This window comes from Urtica dioica, chromosome 3, assembly GCF_054948205.1.
Source record: "Urtica dioica subsp. dioica isolate 48M chromosome 3, U.dioica_male_clone48M_v1_H2, whole genome shotgun sequence".
NCBI lineage: Eukaryota > Viridiplantae > Streptophyta > Magnoliopsida > Rosales > Urticaceae > Urtica > Urtica dioica.
In genome coordinates, this window is record NC_142758.1 from 7,608,566 (window position 1) to 7,624,986 (window position 16,421).

The 16,421-nt window shown below is 33.6% G+C and overlaps 2 protein-coding genes across 4 annotated transcripts; both read left to right on the forward strand.

Annotated features, from left to right (window-relative positions):
- The first annotated feature begins 709 nt into the window (after positions 1–709).
- LOC149402298 (uncharacterized) lies at positions 710–1,490 on the forward strand. The gene is made up of 2 exons (XM_089608311.1): positions 710–832; positions 902–1,490. Exons 1-2 carry the CDS (start codon positions 710–712, stop codon positions 1,463–1,465), a joined length of 687 nt encoding a protein of 228 aa, XP_089464437.1. The 3' UTR covers positions 1,466–1,490.
- A 651-nt stretch (positions 1,491–2,141) lies between these two features.
- On the forward strand, positions 2,142–15,897 carry LOC149402299 (lupeol synthase-like). Of its 3 annotated transcripts, none has more exons than XM_089609320.1 (12): positions 2,142–2,502; positions 2,671–2,880; positions 10,637–10,825; positions 10,907–11,279; positions 11,857–12,326; positions 12,836–13,075; positions 13,170–13,268; positions 13,629–13,685; positions 13,785–13,831; positions 13,916–14,318; positions 15,024–15,107; positions 15,594–15,897. In XM_089609320.1, exons 2-12 carry the CDS (start codon positions 2,680–2,682, stop codon positions 15,708–15,710), a joined length of 2,280 nt encoding a protein of 759 aa, XP_089465446.1. In that variant the 5' UTR covers positions 2,142–2,502; positions 2,671–2,679; the 3' UTR covers positions 15,711–15,897. The 3 variants fall into 3 exon arrangements, with proteins under 3 accessions (XP_089465446.1, XP_089465445.1, XP_089465444.1); XM_089609319.1 differs by having other exon boundaries at positions 2,677–2,880; XM_089609318.1 differs by lacking the exon at positions 2,142–2,502 and having other exon boundaries at positions 2,632–2,880.
- The last annotated feature ends 524 nt before the right edge of the window (positions 15,898–16,421 follow it).

The following is a 16,421-nucleotide window of genomic DNA, read 5'->3' on the forward strand; positions in this document are numbered from 1 at the left end:
TAGCAATATCATTGGTTGTTGGTGATCTTAAATATTGCTAAGAAAATACCTCAACTATTGCCCGGCAAAACTTCTTCATGCTTTCAATCGTCGTTGACTCTCCTATTTTGACGTACTCGTCTGTGGCATCTGCCGGAACACCGTATGCCAGCATCCGAAATGCAGCTGTTATCTTTTGAAGGGGTGACAAACCAAGTTTGCCGGCGCGATCCACCCGTTGCTCGAAGTAGTTGTCATGACCTTGAACATCATCCTTTATGCGGAGGAATAATGAGCGAGACATCCGATATCTCCGACGGAACATGGCTTCATCATACATCGGGGTTTCTGAAAAGTAATCACTGAATAGTCGACGGTCTGCACTCACTCGATCACGGTTGATGAAAGCACGTCCTGGCACTGAGCCTCCCGCTCTCATGTCTACTTGGCTGGAATGTTGACGGATAAGCTCTGTAATCAAGATATTGTTGTTGATGATAGCACGAGTTATGGCCTCCTCCTCTTCATCCAAACTAGTAATGAAATCGTCATCCGAGCTTGAAGACGACGAGGACCAATTAGTATTCATTTTGGGAGATAAAATGAGAGAATGTGTATTATATTCAGAATAGAATGAGTGTGTGTATTAAAACAACGGCAAATTGAAAGAATCCAGTGTTGGACTCGTGTTGCGGAAGCTTACAACAACGGCAAAAGTCCGGATTCAGAGATGCGTTCGACGCGATCAATCCAGTGTCGTATTCAAGTGATTGAGAAAGCTACAAGGAAGATGCATGCATGCATTCGACAAATTGAGAATAAACACCCAAGCGGTGCTTCAACTGAAGATATTGTGAGTATTATAGTTTATTATTTTCTCACGATTAGATTTTTACTTAACCATTGTTTTATCAACTTTCAGATGGATCAAGCTAAAGTATTGCTTTCACAAGATGAAAAATTCAAGAAAGGTTGGAAGTTTGATCATGTGTGGAACATTATTAAGAATTTTGAAAAATTGCAAGATGGAGCCTCAAGTGCAAGACAAACATCTCGAGGTTCATCTTGCCCACAAGAGTCAGAAAATCCAACTCCTGAATCTGCTAGACATCCATCACCTCCTGAGCGGCCGATTGGGGTGAAGAAAGCCAAATTAAAAAACAAAGTGGATGATGGAATAATGTCTAGAATTAGTGGTATTGAGGAAGGAAATAAAGAACTTCTTGAGCAATTGAAGAAGACAAGTGTTATCAGGCAACGCCACTTGGAATTGAAAGAAATCAAGGAAGAAAATAAAATATTGTTCCGGGATTTAAGTTCAATACCAGATCCACAGGTTCGGGCATATGTTCAAGCCGAACAAGCGAAAATTATGCAAAAGAGGCTTGAACAACAACAATCCCATGCACCACCTCCGACTTCTGATTCATATTCTCAATATTTTACCGGTCTCGGGGGATCCGGCACCAATCTTCCAGAATATTAGTTTATCTATTGTTATTTTATTTTGTTGCATTGTGTTTTTAATGTCTTTTGAGTTTTTTTGTTGACTTTCTTCTAAATTGTTAATGTAATTGTGTTTGGTATTAGTTGATTATGACCGTTTTAATATTATAATTTTCTTGCAATGTGCAAATATCATTGTTGTATTTTAAAATATTGTTGTCTTTTAAATTATGCACAATAATAAATTTTATATAAATTAAATAATTTTAGGTGTAAATATTAAGTAATTATATACAATTTTGGCATTTGGGTAAATTTTAAAACCTAAAAGAGAAAAAAAAAATTATAGCATTTAAACAATGCAGCGCTATATATTTGGGAAATAACTTCCCACGCTATATTAGCGTGGGTTATGCCGCTCGAGTGGAGCACTAGCGCTATATTAAGAAACGCATAGCGCTCCACTGTAGAAGCCCTAAGTTTGTTACATTTATTTTCGTATATGCGTTGACCTCCTGCATGGTTAATCATTTATGGACTACATTGTTATTAAACAAATATGTCGATTCATTATTAAATAAGTTAAAATTAATGTTATCTAATTTATAATAAATTTTGTGACTTGACCCATATGCTAATAAAAGTCACGGTTTCAATATTTGTATGCGCCGTTCATTATACGTGACTGGTTCTCATTTTTCGTTTGGGTCTTATCTCGATGTTATAAACGGACTTCGTTATATCATATATTCGTATCAAATATCAATCTATAAAATGAAATCCGAAGTTAATTGCTATTTATTGACCTATTAGTTTACTGGTGGTTATAATGATTATATCACGAGATTAGGCAGACGAAAACCCATCCAATTTAATTCCTGACCTCTCTAGTACATAAATAAAAAATAGCTTCTCAACCATAATCCACCAATAATTCCTAAACTACCCGTCTTTACCATATTTATTGCCATCGCTAACTCAACCGTTTCGAATTTATTATACACACAGAAAGAGAAGCATCTTTGATATTGATGTGAACAGTCGGTCTGGTATCATCAATATAGAGTCGGTGAAGCTGTAAGTGTAGCTCGTTACACTTGTTTTCTTGTCATTTAGTATTCTTTTGTTTTTTTCCATTGTCTCGGTGTTAACCCGGTACGTAACAGTGTGTATATATATATATATATATATATATATATATATATACTTACACAAACATATACATTCGTTCTCGTGAATTGAAAGAAGCAGAAAATGTGGAAGGTGAAGTACGGCACAGGAGCAGAAGAGCCATACTTGTACAGTACCAACAACTTTCTGGGAAGACAAATATTTGAATTTGATGAGAAGGCCGGGTCGGAAGAAGAGCGAGCCGAGGTGGAAGAGGCTCGCCAAAACTTCTACGAAAACCGCTTCAAGGTCAAGCCTTGCAGTGATCTCATTTGGCGTCTCCAGGTATACATGATATCATTATGATTGTTGTATAATAGTAAAATATTTTACTCTTATAATAATTTATTTTGTTACGATGAGGTATAAGGGTACTTATTATGTGTAGGATAAAAAGAAACCACCAAACCTAACTTACACATATGAGTTCAATAATCTATCATAAAAATAAAAATAAAAATAAAAATAAAAAAGCTCCTTAACTTTGAATGCCAGTACAGATTTCCCTTATTCTAGATTTATGATTTTCTTGTATTCGTACTGCAAGATGAAACAATTAACGAACATGAAAAAAAATAAAATAAAATAGTAGTTGGTGCGCTTTAAATTAAACACCCTCCAACTTTTGTCCTCTTATATATTTTAGTTGTTTACTCTTGCGCTAGTCACAAAAACCATTGACATCGAGCAAATTGCCATATCGCAATTCGCAAGCCTCTTCTTTGGTAATTTAAAAATAATTATGTAGAAAAGTAATATATATATATATATATATATATGCATCCTTTTTTACACAGTAAACCTCGTCCAATATATATGAGCTCCGAATATATATATATATATATATATATATATATATATATATATATATAAAGGATGCAAATATTGTAATGTTTTCTCCTAGTTATTATTATGTATTTATTGAACGAGGAGTTTAAGGCTGGTCCCGCTTGTAATTATTCATGCCCGTCATAATTGACCACCAAAAGTGTAGTGTCTGGTTTCTGATGTTCAACATTTATTGTCAACATAAAATTCTGAAACTTTTGTCACGTAGTTTATAAAAGATTTCTGTGGCCAGAGCCAGTAAATGGTTACTTAATTAAAAGGATTAAAAAGATTAACGTCAAACATCATGCCAATTAGCATAGATATACTCCCCATGGCTCATTTAATTAGCAAACTATTCATGGTTTTGATCATATAAAATGTAGTAATTATAAACATTGATTAAAAAAATGGAAATTTGTAACTAAATAAGCCATTTTAATCTTAACATTTGAGATTCACCCAACGTTTAGAAAGTTCTGAAAAAAATAACCAAATGTATGACGTGACAGTTGGAGTAATGAGTTAAAATTTCAAAAGTATCATTAAATCAATTTAGCGATTTTTTTTCTGGATTCATCACTTTCTCTCTCTTTTGGTTTTGAATTCGTCACTTTTTCTCTTATACTTTTTTTCAAATATTTTTTTTTCATCAAAACTTCAAAAATACATATCTATCTCATATGAACTCGAAATTGAGTGATTTCAAATCCTACGGATTCGCGGCGCCGAAATCTTCAAAAATAGATTTATTGTGTTGGATGAAAACTAATTTTTAATGTCTTAGATGTAGAAAAATCACGTTACTATCTTAATATGAAAATAACTGAAAATTTTCGGAAATCATCTTGAAATAAATGGAAATTTATTGAATATTTCTGGAAAAGTCATTACAAACACACATAAACATGATGCATTAAACATGATTTTTCATCAAACAATATGGATCTATTTTTTAAGATCTCGGCGCCACAAATCCGTAGGATTTGAAATCACTCAATTGCGAGTTCATATGACATATATATGGATTTTTTAAGTTTTTATGGAAAAAAAAATATAGGAAAGAAAGTAGGAGAGAGAAAGTGACGAATTCAAAACCAGAAGAGAGAAAATGATGAATTTAAAAAGCTAAGGTCATAAAAGTAACTTTTATTAGCTATCACTTATGTCACAAAGGCTGTTTGGCTATTTTTCCAAAAATTTGCAAACGTTGACTATTTTCAAAACATAAATATTTTTATTGGCTATTAACTACAGTAACCTAAAAAATGAGCCAATTTTTTAAATGTCATTAAACGGTCGACATTTAAAGGTTTTTTTTTTAGCAAATTTTTTTCGTGATAACTCAGAATCCATTTTCTCATTTCAGTGGACGAGGGTGCTTTACTTACTGATTTAGTCCCTTTTGTCGTTTCAAGTTCGTTTACAAATAGCTAAAGCTTGACAGACATAAAGTATTTACATGTCCATATCATTTATATACACTATTTGATAAAATATCTATCGCCACATATAAATTTATATACAAGGGTAAATATTTTATTTACAATTACTTCTTTTTAATTTCTTCAATTTGTTGTTATTTAGTAAATTTTATATAAATTTGACAATTTGTAAATTTATTAGTTTTATCGTCTATTTTGGTAACATCATACATAGTTTAATATCATCAAAATATCCAATAGCTTTTTAACAACCTGATAAATTTTTAAAACTTCGAATTGTTCAATATTTTCTAATTTCATTACCTAATACTGTCCATCTAGAAAACCATTCATATTCCATTACATGAATACAGCTTGCGTTTAAATTAATATTGTATTTATTCTATTCATATGATTATCCATATTTTTTAGATATATTTATTTCTTATGTATCTAATTAACTCGGCATATGTATTTACCAAGTGTGAAAATAGGTTGTATTCTTTTGTCCTAATATACAAGTACGTAGAGTACTTATCTTCATTCTACAATCTCTCTATCTCTTTCTCTCGAATTCCACGATATCGTATCACAACCTCGAAACAAAAGCACATGTACACCTTAGAAAATTCCTTTGCCTTCACTTGAGTCTCATCAAACCCATCTTCAATATCCTTTCATTCAAACTTCAATCAGATCACCCATCGTCACGAGTCACAAACTCAATGGTAACTACTACCTTAAGTGGTCATAATATGTGCTCATGTTCATTTTCATGTGAAGCAAAGATGACCACCTCACCAGTTGACGAAGGCTCCAAAGAGTGTTGATTCGGTATACAAAGGGTGGAAGGCAAATAACGTCATGGCGATGTCCTTGATTATCAACTCGATGAACGCCGAGAACGGGAAAAGCTTCCTACTGCTGCAAAAATTTAGAAGGCCAGATATTCTTAAGCTCAACAAACGCTTTAAATTACCCTCCACAACCTACAACACGGCAAGATGTTGGTGACGTGGTACTTTAGCTCATTTCACACATTTGATAGAAAATCAACTACGCGCAATGCCAGTGGATATGCCCAGATGACTCCAACAAGATCGTGGAACCAAACGAGTCTTCAAACTATTGTCCAGATTAAACAAAGAACTACAAGAAGTTTTTTGGTTTTATTCTCAGTTTGAAGCCTCTAACATATCTCAGAGAAGCCTTCTCAATGGTCAGACATGAAAAAAGGCGAATGAAACTAATGTTGCTTGAGCTACCTTTGATAATAGTTATTGCAAAGCTCTGCCATATTGTGATCATTGTAAATGTTCGGGCCATACCTGAGAAACCAACTGGAAAATTCATGTACAATCAAAAGACTGGAAACTAGCTAGCTAGCTATATCAAGGACTCGACTCAAACGGGAACTTGGCCACAACTTCGATCTCACCATCAACTTCTACCTCGAAGTCATTTACCTCGACTTTCGGCAACGATCAAATCGCACTCCTTTTGAAACTCATAAAGAAAGTCCACTTCGAGGGTGATACCTCAGTTAATATAGCTTAATGAGGTAATTTATCTAAAGCCTTACATGTCATCACGAACTATAAATCAACATCGATGGTTGACTCCGAGACATTTGATCACATGATTGGTAGTCAACTATCTTATCCACTTATACATTGTGTTGTAAAGATGTATCAATCACCATAGATGATGAATCATAATCCAAAATCGTGGGCATAGGAGCACTGATTTTAACCAAAAAATTAAAGCTTGAAATGGCATTTTTCATTCCATAATTACATTGCAACCTTCTTTCAGTTTGAAATCTTATAGGGATTCTCGTTGTTTAACTATTTGTTATGCTCATTCATGTGTTTTTTAGGACATGAATTAGGAAAAATGATTGGTAATGTTAAGCTTTGTGCGAAACTCTACACACTACAAACCATCTCACCTCACTAATGTTAAACTGCCATCTCACCGACTTTCTCTAGCCATTCCATCACATATCACAAAGACATTTTGATGAACCATCTTTGTTTAGAACATCCTTGTTTTGTATCTTCAATAATGCCTCTTGATTTAGACTTACTTATTTCCTTGAGGAAGCCTACTCAGTCTTGTGGTTCATACATAGAATACTACGTGTACAACAAATATCTATCCGCGAGCTATCAAGCTTATGTGACAAGAGTAGACCAAGTAATGATCTCAAACTAAGTATATGAGCTAAAATCCCAGACGAAATATGAGCTCTCGAGTATAATGACACCTAGAAAATCACTGGTATACCATTAGGAAAGAGAATTGTTGGATGCATATGGATGTTCACCATCAAACACAATCAGGATGGAACTGCGAAAAGACGGAAAGCTCGGCTCGTAGCCAAAACATAAACTCAGGGCCTATAGAGTTGATTACGAAAAGACGGAAAGCTCGGCTCGTTACTTCATCTTGATGTGAAGAATGTCTTCTTGAATGGTGATCTATAAGATGAAGTGTATATAGAAATTCATCATGGCTTTAACAACGACCAGCTCCCCAACAAAATCTATAAGCTCAATAAATCAGTATACGGGCTCAAGCAGTCACCTTGAACTTAGTTTGAGAAGTTTACTCATGTACTCAAGAATTGGAAATATTCACAACACTAGAAGGATCATACATTGTTCCTAAAAATCTCAGCCCAAGGAAAACATACAACTCGTAGTGTGTTTGTTGATGGCATCATTATCACCGTAAATAACCTCAAGGAAATACCAAGGCTTAAAGTGATTTTATCGCCTGCATTCGAAATCAATGAACTAAAAACCGTACAATACTTTCTCGGCATGAAAGTATCTCGATCTGAAAGGTATCATTATCTCTCAAAATAATACATGTGTGTGATCTTCTTAAAGAAACATGCATATGCCTTATTGCGAAACGACTAACACTTCTATGGGTCTAAATATCAAGCTTCCAGCTTGAATTACTAAAGTCTTTGCAGACAAAGAAACATATCAATAGCTCGTTGGTATGCTCATCTATCTCACTCATACTCGACCAAACATAGGTTTCTAAGTAAGCGTATTCAGTGGGTTCATGAACAATTAGTTCGAGCTCCACACGAAAGCGATCGTGAGAATTCTTCAATACATCAAATCATCTCTTGGTATCGATCTTTGGGTCAAGAAGATCATTTCCGAGATGTAGAAGCATTACAACTACCAACAATTGAATAGGGTGCTAGATCATTGACCGACCTTTGTTCAGTGTGACCTAGTAACCTAGCAAAGTAAGAAGAAATATATGGTAGCTCGAACCAGTTCAGATGCCAAAACTCACTACCGGAGTGTGTAAAGGTAAAATGGTAATGGACTACTCGATATCCTGCTCAATTGTCTTATCAAAATGATATGTGATGATCTAGTCGCACCGAGTATTGCCAAGAATTCAATCCGACACCGAGTATTATGCTCAACATCTTCCATCTAGCTTGAGGGGAGTAGAAAATTATTCAAATTTCATTACATGAATATATTCTTCATTATAATTAATATCGTATTTATTATATTCATATGCCCACCCGTATACCCTAGGTTTATTTATTTTTTGTATCTAATTAACTATTGTATATATAGATTGTATTCTTCTCTCAGAATATACAAGTAATATATATATATATATATATATATATATATATATATATATAAACATATATATCTCTATATATATAGTCCGGGTCCTTATTAGTATCAGTAGTAGATTGTCTTTTTATCGTTATACCTTTCTTCGTGTAGGAATACAGTACATTGAAACCAGGGGCATCTGTTTGCTAATTAAGAGTTTAGAGAAAGCTAGCCAAATGACTAATTTAAATAGCTCAACTTAGACAAGTCATATATGTTATATTATCAAAGAATAAGGTACATATTGGACTATATTTATCTAATATTTGAATATTTAAGATATAATTTTAATTAAGAATAGTTATTAAATTATTTTAAGTAGTTTCTTTAAAATATTTTACACAAAATAGAAATTTGAACCTAATTAATTAACAAAGTAGCCAAAACATTTAACTCTTCAATAAAATAGCCAAAGTTATGATGTCCAGTATTATTTTTGGAACCGTCAATAATAAAATTGACCCTTAATCACGATAAATTTACCACTTTCAAAAAATTTGATGACAATGTAAAAATAATTATTTGACACCTGGCACTTGCATATTTTTGTTTTTATTCTAGTAATTTCATAAAACATTTGCTATTTCTTAAATCCTTTAGCTTTAATTGACTATTTAGCTATAAAGCTGATTTTTTTATTTTAAGAAAATTAAACCATAGGCAGATGTTTATAGCTTTTTATTCATAATTGAAATTTTTATAGTTGTTATAAGTAAATACTAAAATGAAATAAACGAGTTTTAAATTTTTTTGCTAGTGGAGGAAGGACATGTAGCTAATTAACTAGAGGAATAACAGGTCATGAGAAAACTACTTAAAGCATCTCCAAGAGAACTCTTTATATTTTAGCTATTTTAATTTAAAAAAAAAAAAATTATTTTAGAGAGTTACTGTTTTTCCAGTTCACTCCAACCACACTCTCTACTTTAGCTAACATTCATTACTTATATACTTTATTTAACAAAAAGTTTGATTAAAATAATATTAAAAATATTTGGAAAAAAGAATAGGGAGCTCGCTATATTTAGAGAGCTCTCTACTACGAAAATTAATATAGGGACCCATTATGAGTGTGGTAGGAGTGTGTAGGGCTCCCGTTTTCCACCATGTTGGGCTGCCACCTGATCATAACTCCACATTAGTATGATATTGTCCGCTTTGGGCCCAAGTCCGCACGGTTTTGTCTTTGGGCACATTTCCAAAAGGTCTCATACTAATGGAGTTGGTGTGACTCTTATATCCAAAGCAATTCTTGCCTACTCTTTCGATGTGGGACTTGGGTTGCTACCCCAACAATCCTCCCTCAAACCTAGAACCACATACACGTGGCTTCCCCTCCAGCGTAATCATCTTTGTACCGCCGTTTGACACCAACGGGACACGCCGCCTGACCATCATCATTGTCAGGAAGACTTTCGACACAAACACTCCCATCGCGAGGTCATCACATTGAGGGCTTCTCCTTCCACATCGCAAACACAGCCCAAACTCTCAGTGTTCCTGAACATTTGGCTCTGATACCACTTATAGGGCCTTTGTTCTCCACGGAAAGCACAATTTTATCTTTGGACACCTTCCCAAACGGTTTCATACTAATGGAGTTGGTGTGACTCTTATATCTAAAGCAATTTTTGTCTATTCTTTCAATGTGGGACTTGGGTTGTTACTCCAATAGAGTGTTTATTTTCCTCGTGATGCTAGATATGATAGCTAAGAATCTCATATAGAGAGTCTAATTGAATATATATGCTCTTAATTAGCTATTAAATATTACCTTTTAATTTGCTTAATAAAAACAAAATTTAGCTTTGACTTTAATTTAACGCTCCCATATTAGCTCGCAAAAGTAAACCAACAAAAAAACAAGTCAAAACAAACTAACAGAACACACCGTTTACTATTTAATCCGAAGTTTTTTTTTTTTTTTAACTCACACGGTTCATATGCTTTGAACTTTTAATGATTTTCTTTTGCATGCAATCATATTTGGATTACACTTATTTCATATTATTGGATGGTAAAAAAATATGAAAAAAATAGAGTTGTGTGTAGTGAGGTCTAAAAATTCTAAAGCTAACACAATAGTCCTTGCACTTTTATTAACTGATATGAAAATTTCAGATGCTGAGAGAAAAAAATTATAAGCAAAAAATTCCACGAGTAAAATTGGAGAAGGGAGAGAGCGTGTGCAGTTACGAAAAGGCGGATGCTGCAATGAGAAGATCAATAGACTTTTGGTCGGCCTTACAATCACCTCATGGCCACTGGTCCGCTGAAAACGCCGGTGTTATGTTTTACATTCCTCCATTGGTACTTGGTTTCAAATTAATATAACTAACTAAAATCTAGATGCACTAACATAATTTTTAACATAGGGAAAATGTTTTGTAGGTGTTTTGTATGTACATATCTGGGACCTTGGATACGGTGTTCAATGAGCATCATAAGAGGGAAATGTTATGGTACATGTATTGCCACCAAAACGAAGATGGAGGATGGGGACTGCACATTGAGGGCCCGAGCATGATGATGTGCACAGTCATGAACTACCTTGCTATGCGAATTCTTGGTGAAGGACCCGATGGTGGTCTCGACAATGCATGTGCTAGAGCTCGTAAATGGATTCATGAAAACGGAGGCGCAGTGGGCTCGGGCTCGTGGGGAAAGACTTGGATGGCTATACTCGGAGTTTATGACTGGGCTGGTTGTAATCCCATGCCTCCAGAGTTTTGGTTTTATCCTTCTGTGGTTCCACTGCACCCTTGTACGTATACTCTTTTTTTTTTTTTTTTAGCTCTACTAAGTCTCATAACTATTGTGTTAGTAACATCTTCGTCCTTCAACCATTTTTATATGAGCAAAATGGTCCACGAAGTATTGATTTCGCAGTATTCAGTCCTTTTTAAAAAATACATATAATTTTTAATGAAACAAAATACCAAACACCCTAAAATATATTAATGACCTTGAATATATATATATTTTAATTTAAATAAATCAACTAACTAAATCATATTATTAAACACTTAATAGAAGTTATGCAATTTTGAGTTCTAGAGTGCTATTTTATTTTAATGGTACCTTTCTAAAATTTAAAGAAGTTACTTAAGTTTTAAATATATGTATGTTTTGAGTTGTTAAGGAATTGAATATAAAAAAATAAAAAAAAACATATGGTGTAGAAAATGTCTAAAAATGTTGAAAAATCAATAGTTTAGCTTGCATAATAGTTCAATGACTATATGCAATAAAGCTACTTTTTTTTTTAATGCATCAAGTCATGATATATTTTAGCTATTACTTATTGTTTGTTTTTTTCTGTATGTATTCTGACTATGTAGCAAAAATGTTTTGCTATTGTCGATTGACGTTTATGCCGATGTCCTACTTTTATGGAAGAAAGTTTGTGGGACCAATCACACCTCTAGTTCAACAATTGAGGGAAGAGATTCATGTTCAACCATATAAACATATTAAGTGGAGCAAAATGCGTTACGTATGCGCGAAGACGGATAATTATTATCCTCATGGAAGAGTTCAGAGGCTTTTATGGGACAGCGTGTACTACGTAGCGGAGCCTCTTATGAATACATGGCCTCTTAGCAAGTTTAGAGAAATGGCTCTTAATCGAGCGATAAACCACATTCATTATGAAGACGAGCATAGTAGATACATTACTATTGGCTGTGTGGAAAAGCCGTTGATGATGCTTGCTTGTTGGGCCGACGATCCTGCCGGTGAAGCATTTAAGAAGCATATCCCTAGAGTGGCCGACTATTTATGGGTCGCAGAAGACGGAATTACTATGCAAGTATGTGCTTTCTTTTCTTCTCCTATTTATTTTACTAGTTTTAAGAACATGCTCAAAATGAATACTTGTACATTTTGTTTGTGGCTTTTCATTGCATTAATGATCGAAATTTAATACCTAACAAAATTATCGGATAAAAATAGTAGAGTACTTCTTTTTTTATTTTAATTTGTATTTTGTATATATATTTTATGTGAATTATTCTTATTATTTTCAAAATATATAAGGAAGGAGAATAAAACTCTTTCTATTTATTTTCAATGTTATGGATTATAGATATTTTTATAAAAGATGCCTGTTAGCGAACTTGTGTGCATGATAAGTTAGTGATCATGTTTATTGACTTGATTGTTTTTTGTTTTTTATTTTATTTTGAGAAGGTGACTTGGTTGTTTCTTATTAAAGAACATTTGTGCGCACGAGTCATAACCATAAAATGTAGTGGAGGAAATAGTGTGAGATATAGTGGCTGGTTCATTAATATTGTATTCATTAATTTACATGTGTAGAGTTTTGGAAGCCAGTCATGGGATTGCAGTCTCACAATTCAAGCTCTACTAGCAGGCAATATCAATGACGAGATAGCCCCTATTTTGAAGAAAGCACACGAATTCCTCAAGATGTCTCAAGTAAGGGAGAATCTTCCGGACTACAAGCATCATTTTCGTCATATTTCCAAAGGAGCATGGACATTTTCGGATCGAGACCACGGATGGCAAGTGTCTGATTGTACCGCTGAGGGTCTAAAGGTTTTTTTTTTTTTTTTGGCATAAATTCGTAATCACGTCTAAAAAATATCTAATACTTCATTAACTAACAAAAAAATGAAATTAATTTTGGCAGTGTTGCCTTCTACTCGAAATGTTGCCATCGGAACTTGTAGGAGAACCAATGGTTATTGAGCACATGTATGACTCTGTTAACCTCATAATGTCTCTACAGGTGAGAAAATTATTGCTAGATCTCTCCTTGATTCCTAGCACCTTTATATTTTATAATACATTAATGTCAAAAGAACTGTCGAGCGGCTCAAACTTGTTTTCTGGGCTCTAATTGGTCCCCAAAAATATGTATTTAAATTTAAAATATTATGTATGACAGTAATTCTTTATTGAAAATTTATCAAGACAAGACAATATGCTAAATTTATAGAGAAAAAATTTCATTTATTACAAAGAATTTCTTTATCAAAGAATATAAAACTTTCAACAATTTTAAAAAGAGTTGGGCCTAGTTCGTGCCCGGGCTCCAACTCGACATTTGTTACTAATTAATCACTTTTTTTTTATGATAAAAAAATAGGGTTCCAATGGTGGCGTATCAGCTTGGGAACCGACAGGAGCTCCGAAATGGTTAGAGGTGACGAATATACTTATCATTATACTTGTTTGTATTAAGAACATGTACTATGAGGAGATAGTAATGTAACCATTTTTTTTTAATCATCATTTTCTTCAGTGGCTCAACCCTGTCGAATTTCTTGAAGATCTCGTTATTGAATATGAGTAAGTAATTATTTATAAGTCGTTCTCTACAAAATTCAACATGATATCTCAAAGCTAATGGCATGCATGCACGATTTTGTTTAGATACATTGAGTGCACTTCGTCGTCAATCCAAGCCTTGAATCTATTTCGAAAGCTTCATCCAAACCACAGAAGAAAAGAGGTTGAGAGCTTCATAGAAAACGCGGCAAACTACCTGGAAAACATTCAAATGGCTGACGGGTCATGGTACGGGAACTGGGGGATTTGCTTTGTGTATGGCACGTGGTTCGCCATTAGAGGATTGGAGGGTTCAGGGAGGTACTACTACAACTGCGAGGCTGTCCGTCGGGGCGTTGACTTTTTGCTACAGACGCAAAGAGACGATGGTGGTTGGGCCGAGTCCTACACTTCTTGCACCAACAAGGTCTACACTCCTTTTGAAGGAGACCATTCAAATTTGGTGCAAACTGCATTGGGATTAATGGGCTTGATTCACAGTAGACAGGTTTGTATACATAGACCAACCTATTTTAAAATTACTAACATGTGTAGGAGCAAACATACGTCCTCCCAAAAAAAAAAAAAAAAAAAAAAACTCGTTTATTAAGTCACTAACCAGCTTATTTATTTATTTTAATAGTCTCTCTATTTTGTCGTTCCAATAAAATTAAAAACCAGTCCCTTCAAATACTTTTATAATTAAAAAAACATACTTATTAAGTTTTATAATAAAAAAAATTAATTGGGAGATCTAGGTATATGGTCGACCCTATAACCAGTGGCAGATCCTGATTTTGGAAAGAGGGTGAGCAAAAATCAATTTAAGCTGAAAAAAAAAAAAAAATTAATCCCGAAAATTTGGACTTTGATGGGCCCAGGCCTCTTCAGGCTTGTACCTGAGTCCGCGCCTATAACTATAGCATCACTATCTAATAATTAAGAAACTATCTCAAACTATGACGAGTATAGGTAAAAGTTGAATTCGATCTTTAACATTGGAATAGTTGAACTACAATTTTAATTGAGAGTAGTCATTGATTATTTGATATGATTTCTTTTATCGTATTTTTAACTTATTTTCAGTTCAATTTTTATCCCTCTATAATTATGTTTTTGACTGGCTCAGCCCTTAAACATGTGTGATTCTTTTGTGATGATTGTGCTTTAATTTAAAAAAAAAAAATGTTCTCATTTTATCATTTTGTTTCAGGCCGATAGGGACCCTACTCCGATCCATCGTGCCGCCAAATTGCTAATAAACTCTCAATTGGAAAACGGAGACTTTCCTCAGCAGGTATTGTATGTCGTAATATGTCATCTAATTTTTTTTATAAACACCAATTGTTTCATATTAATAACAGATAGCCTTAGTCTATTTTTTTGGATTCTATAATTATATAGTCGTATAGAAATTTTAGGGTTGCATAATAGCAAATGTTTAGTTAATTATAATTAATTAGTCACTAATTTTGTTAACTACAATTAAATTGACAATTTTATCCGAATAATTATTGCTTATTAATTGAGTTATTTTGAAAATATTGTCAATTTATTTACAGTTAATGGAATGATCAATGACTAATTGATTATAATTAACTAAACGTTTGCTATTATTAACATGTTGACTATTTAACAAATACTAAATGTTTGACCCTTATAAATTTATTTTTCTAAGTAACCCAAATAGCCTTAGCTTAAGTCTCCGGAGTTACTTTATTAAGACCGTCGTGGGAATTTTTATGCTAAAACACGTGGCTTTTTAATTCTTATGTAATCACAGGAACTTATGGGGGTTTTCATGAGGAATTGCATGTCGCACTATGCTGCTTATAGGAATATATTCCCCATTTGGGCTTTGGCTGAATACCGTAATCTTGTTCAACCGCCTTCTGTTTGAAGAAACAATAGCGGCATAAGATTGTGTTTGTACTTTTTAGTTTTGGGTGTTGCTAATTCATTTCAAAGTTTCCATCAGCGCATCCTCTGGTAAGATTTGGTATAGGAAATGAGCAATTTGTTAAATAGTTGGTGTGTTGTTGCCGGACATAGAAGAAAACGTACAACATTGATATACATTAATGAAGGCCCGATGATATTTGGTATATCCCTCTATTGTTAATTATACACCTAAAAATTCATGATGAAAATTTAAACTTTGAACTATGGAAGCAAGATTATTATATTTGATCGTCTCTATAGGATTTGGCATAAATAGACCACAAACATAACGGTATTAATGATTTAGTCCTGAGACTAATTATTTTAATAATTCAATCCCTAAACTCTAGTTTTGAAAGGGATTCCATCCTTCTGTCCTTGCCACGGTATATAAAATCAGCCATAACCTAAATAATTTGAAAATCATAGCCAAGAAGTATCCAAGAATAATTTAAAAAAAAAAAAATAGAAAGGGAAACAAAAGCTGCAATGTTGATGGTTCCCCAAATAAGGTGAGTACATATTTATATCTCAGGACAATGTCCATTTATAATTTTGAAATCTGTATTCGAGGACTGAATAATCGACCATCATGTTCACCTCTTCCAATCGGATGGGAAAATACCTTGATTTTCTGTTTTAAACCCAAGATTTTAACCTATTATAAAAT

What these genes read in the sequence shown, in the direction of transcription:
- LOC149402298 (XM_089608311.1), top strand. Translation starts at nt 710, where the DNA reads ATGCGTTCGACGCGATCAATCCAGTGTCGTATTCAAGTGATTGAGAAA. An exon ending in GTGCTTCAACTGAAGATATT is followed by an intron (nt 833 to 901) that starts GTGAGTATTATA and finishes ATCAACTTTCAG; the next exon opens with ATGGATCAAGCTAAAGTATT.
- LOC149402299 (XM_089609320.1), top strand. Translation starts at nt 2,680, where the DNA reads ATGTGGAAGGTGAAGTACGGCACAGGAGCAGAAGAGCCATACTTGTAC. An exon ending in TGTGGTTCCACTGCACCCTT is followed by an intron (nt 11,280 to 11,856) that starts GTACGTATACTC and finishes CTGACTATGTAG; the next exon opens with CAAAAATGTTTTGCTATTGT. An exon ending in ACGGAGACTTTCCTCAGCAG is followed by an intron (nt 15,108 to 15,593) that starts GTATTGTATGTC and finishes ATGTAATCACAG; the next exon opens with GAACTTATGGGGGTTTTCAT.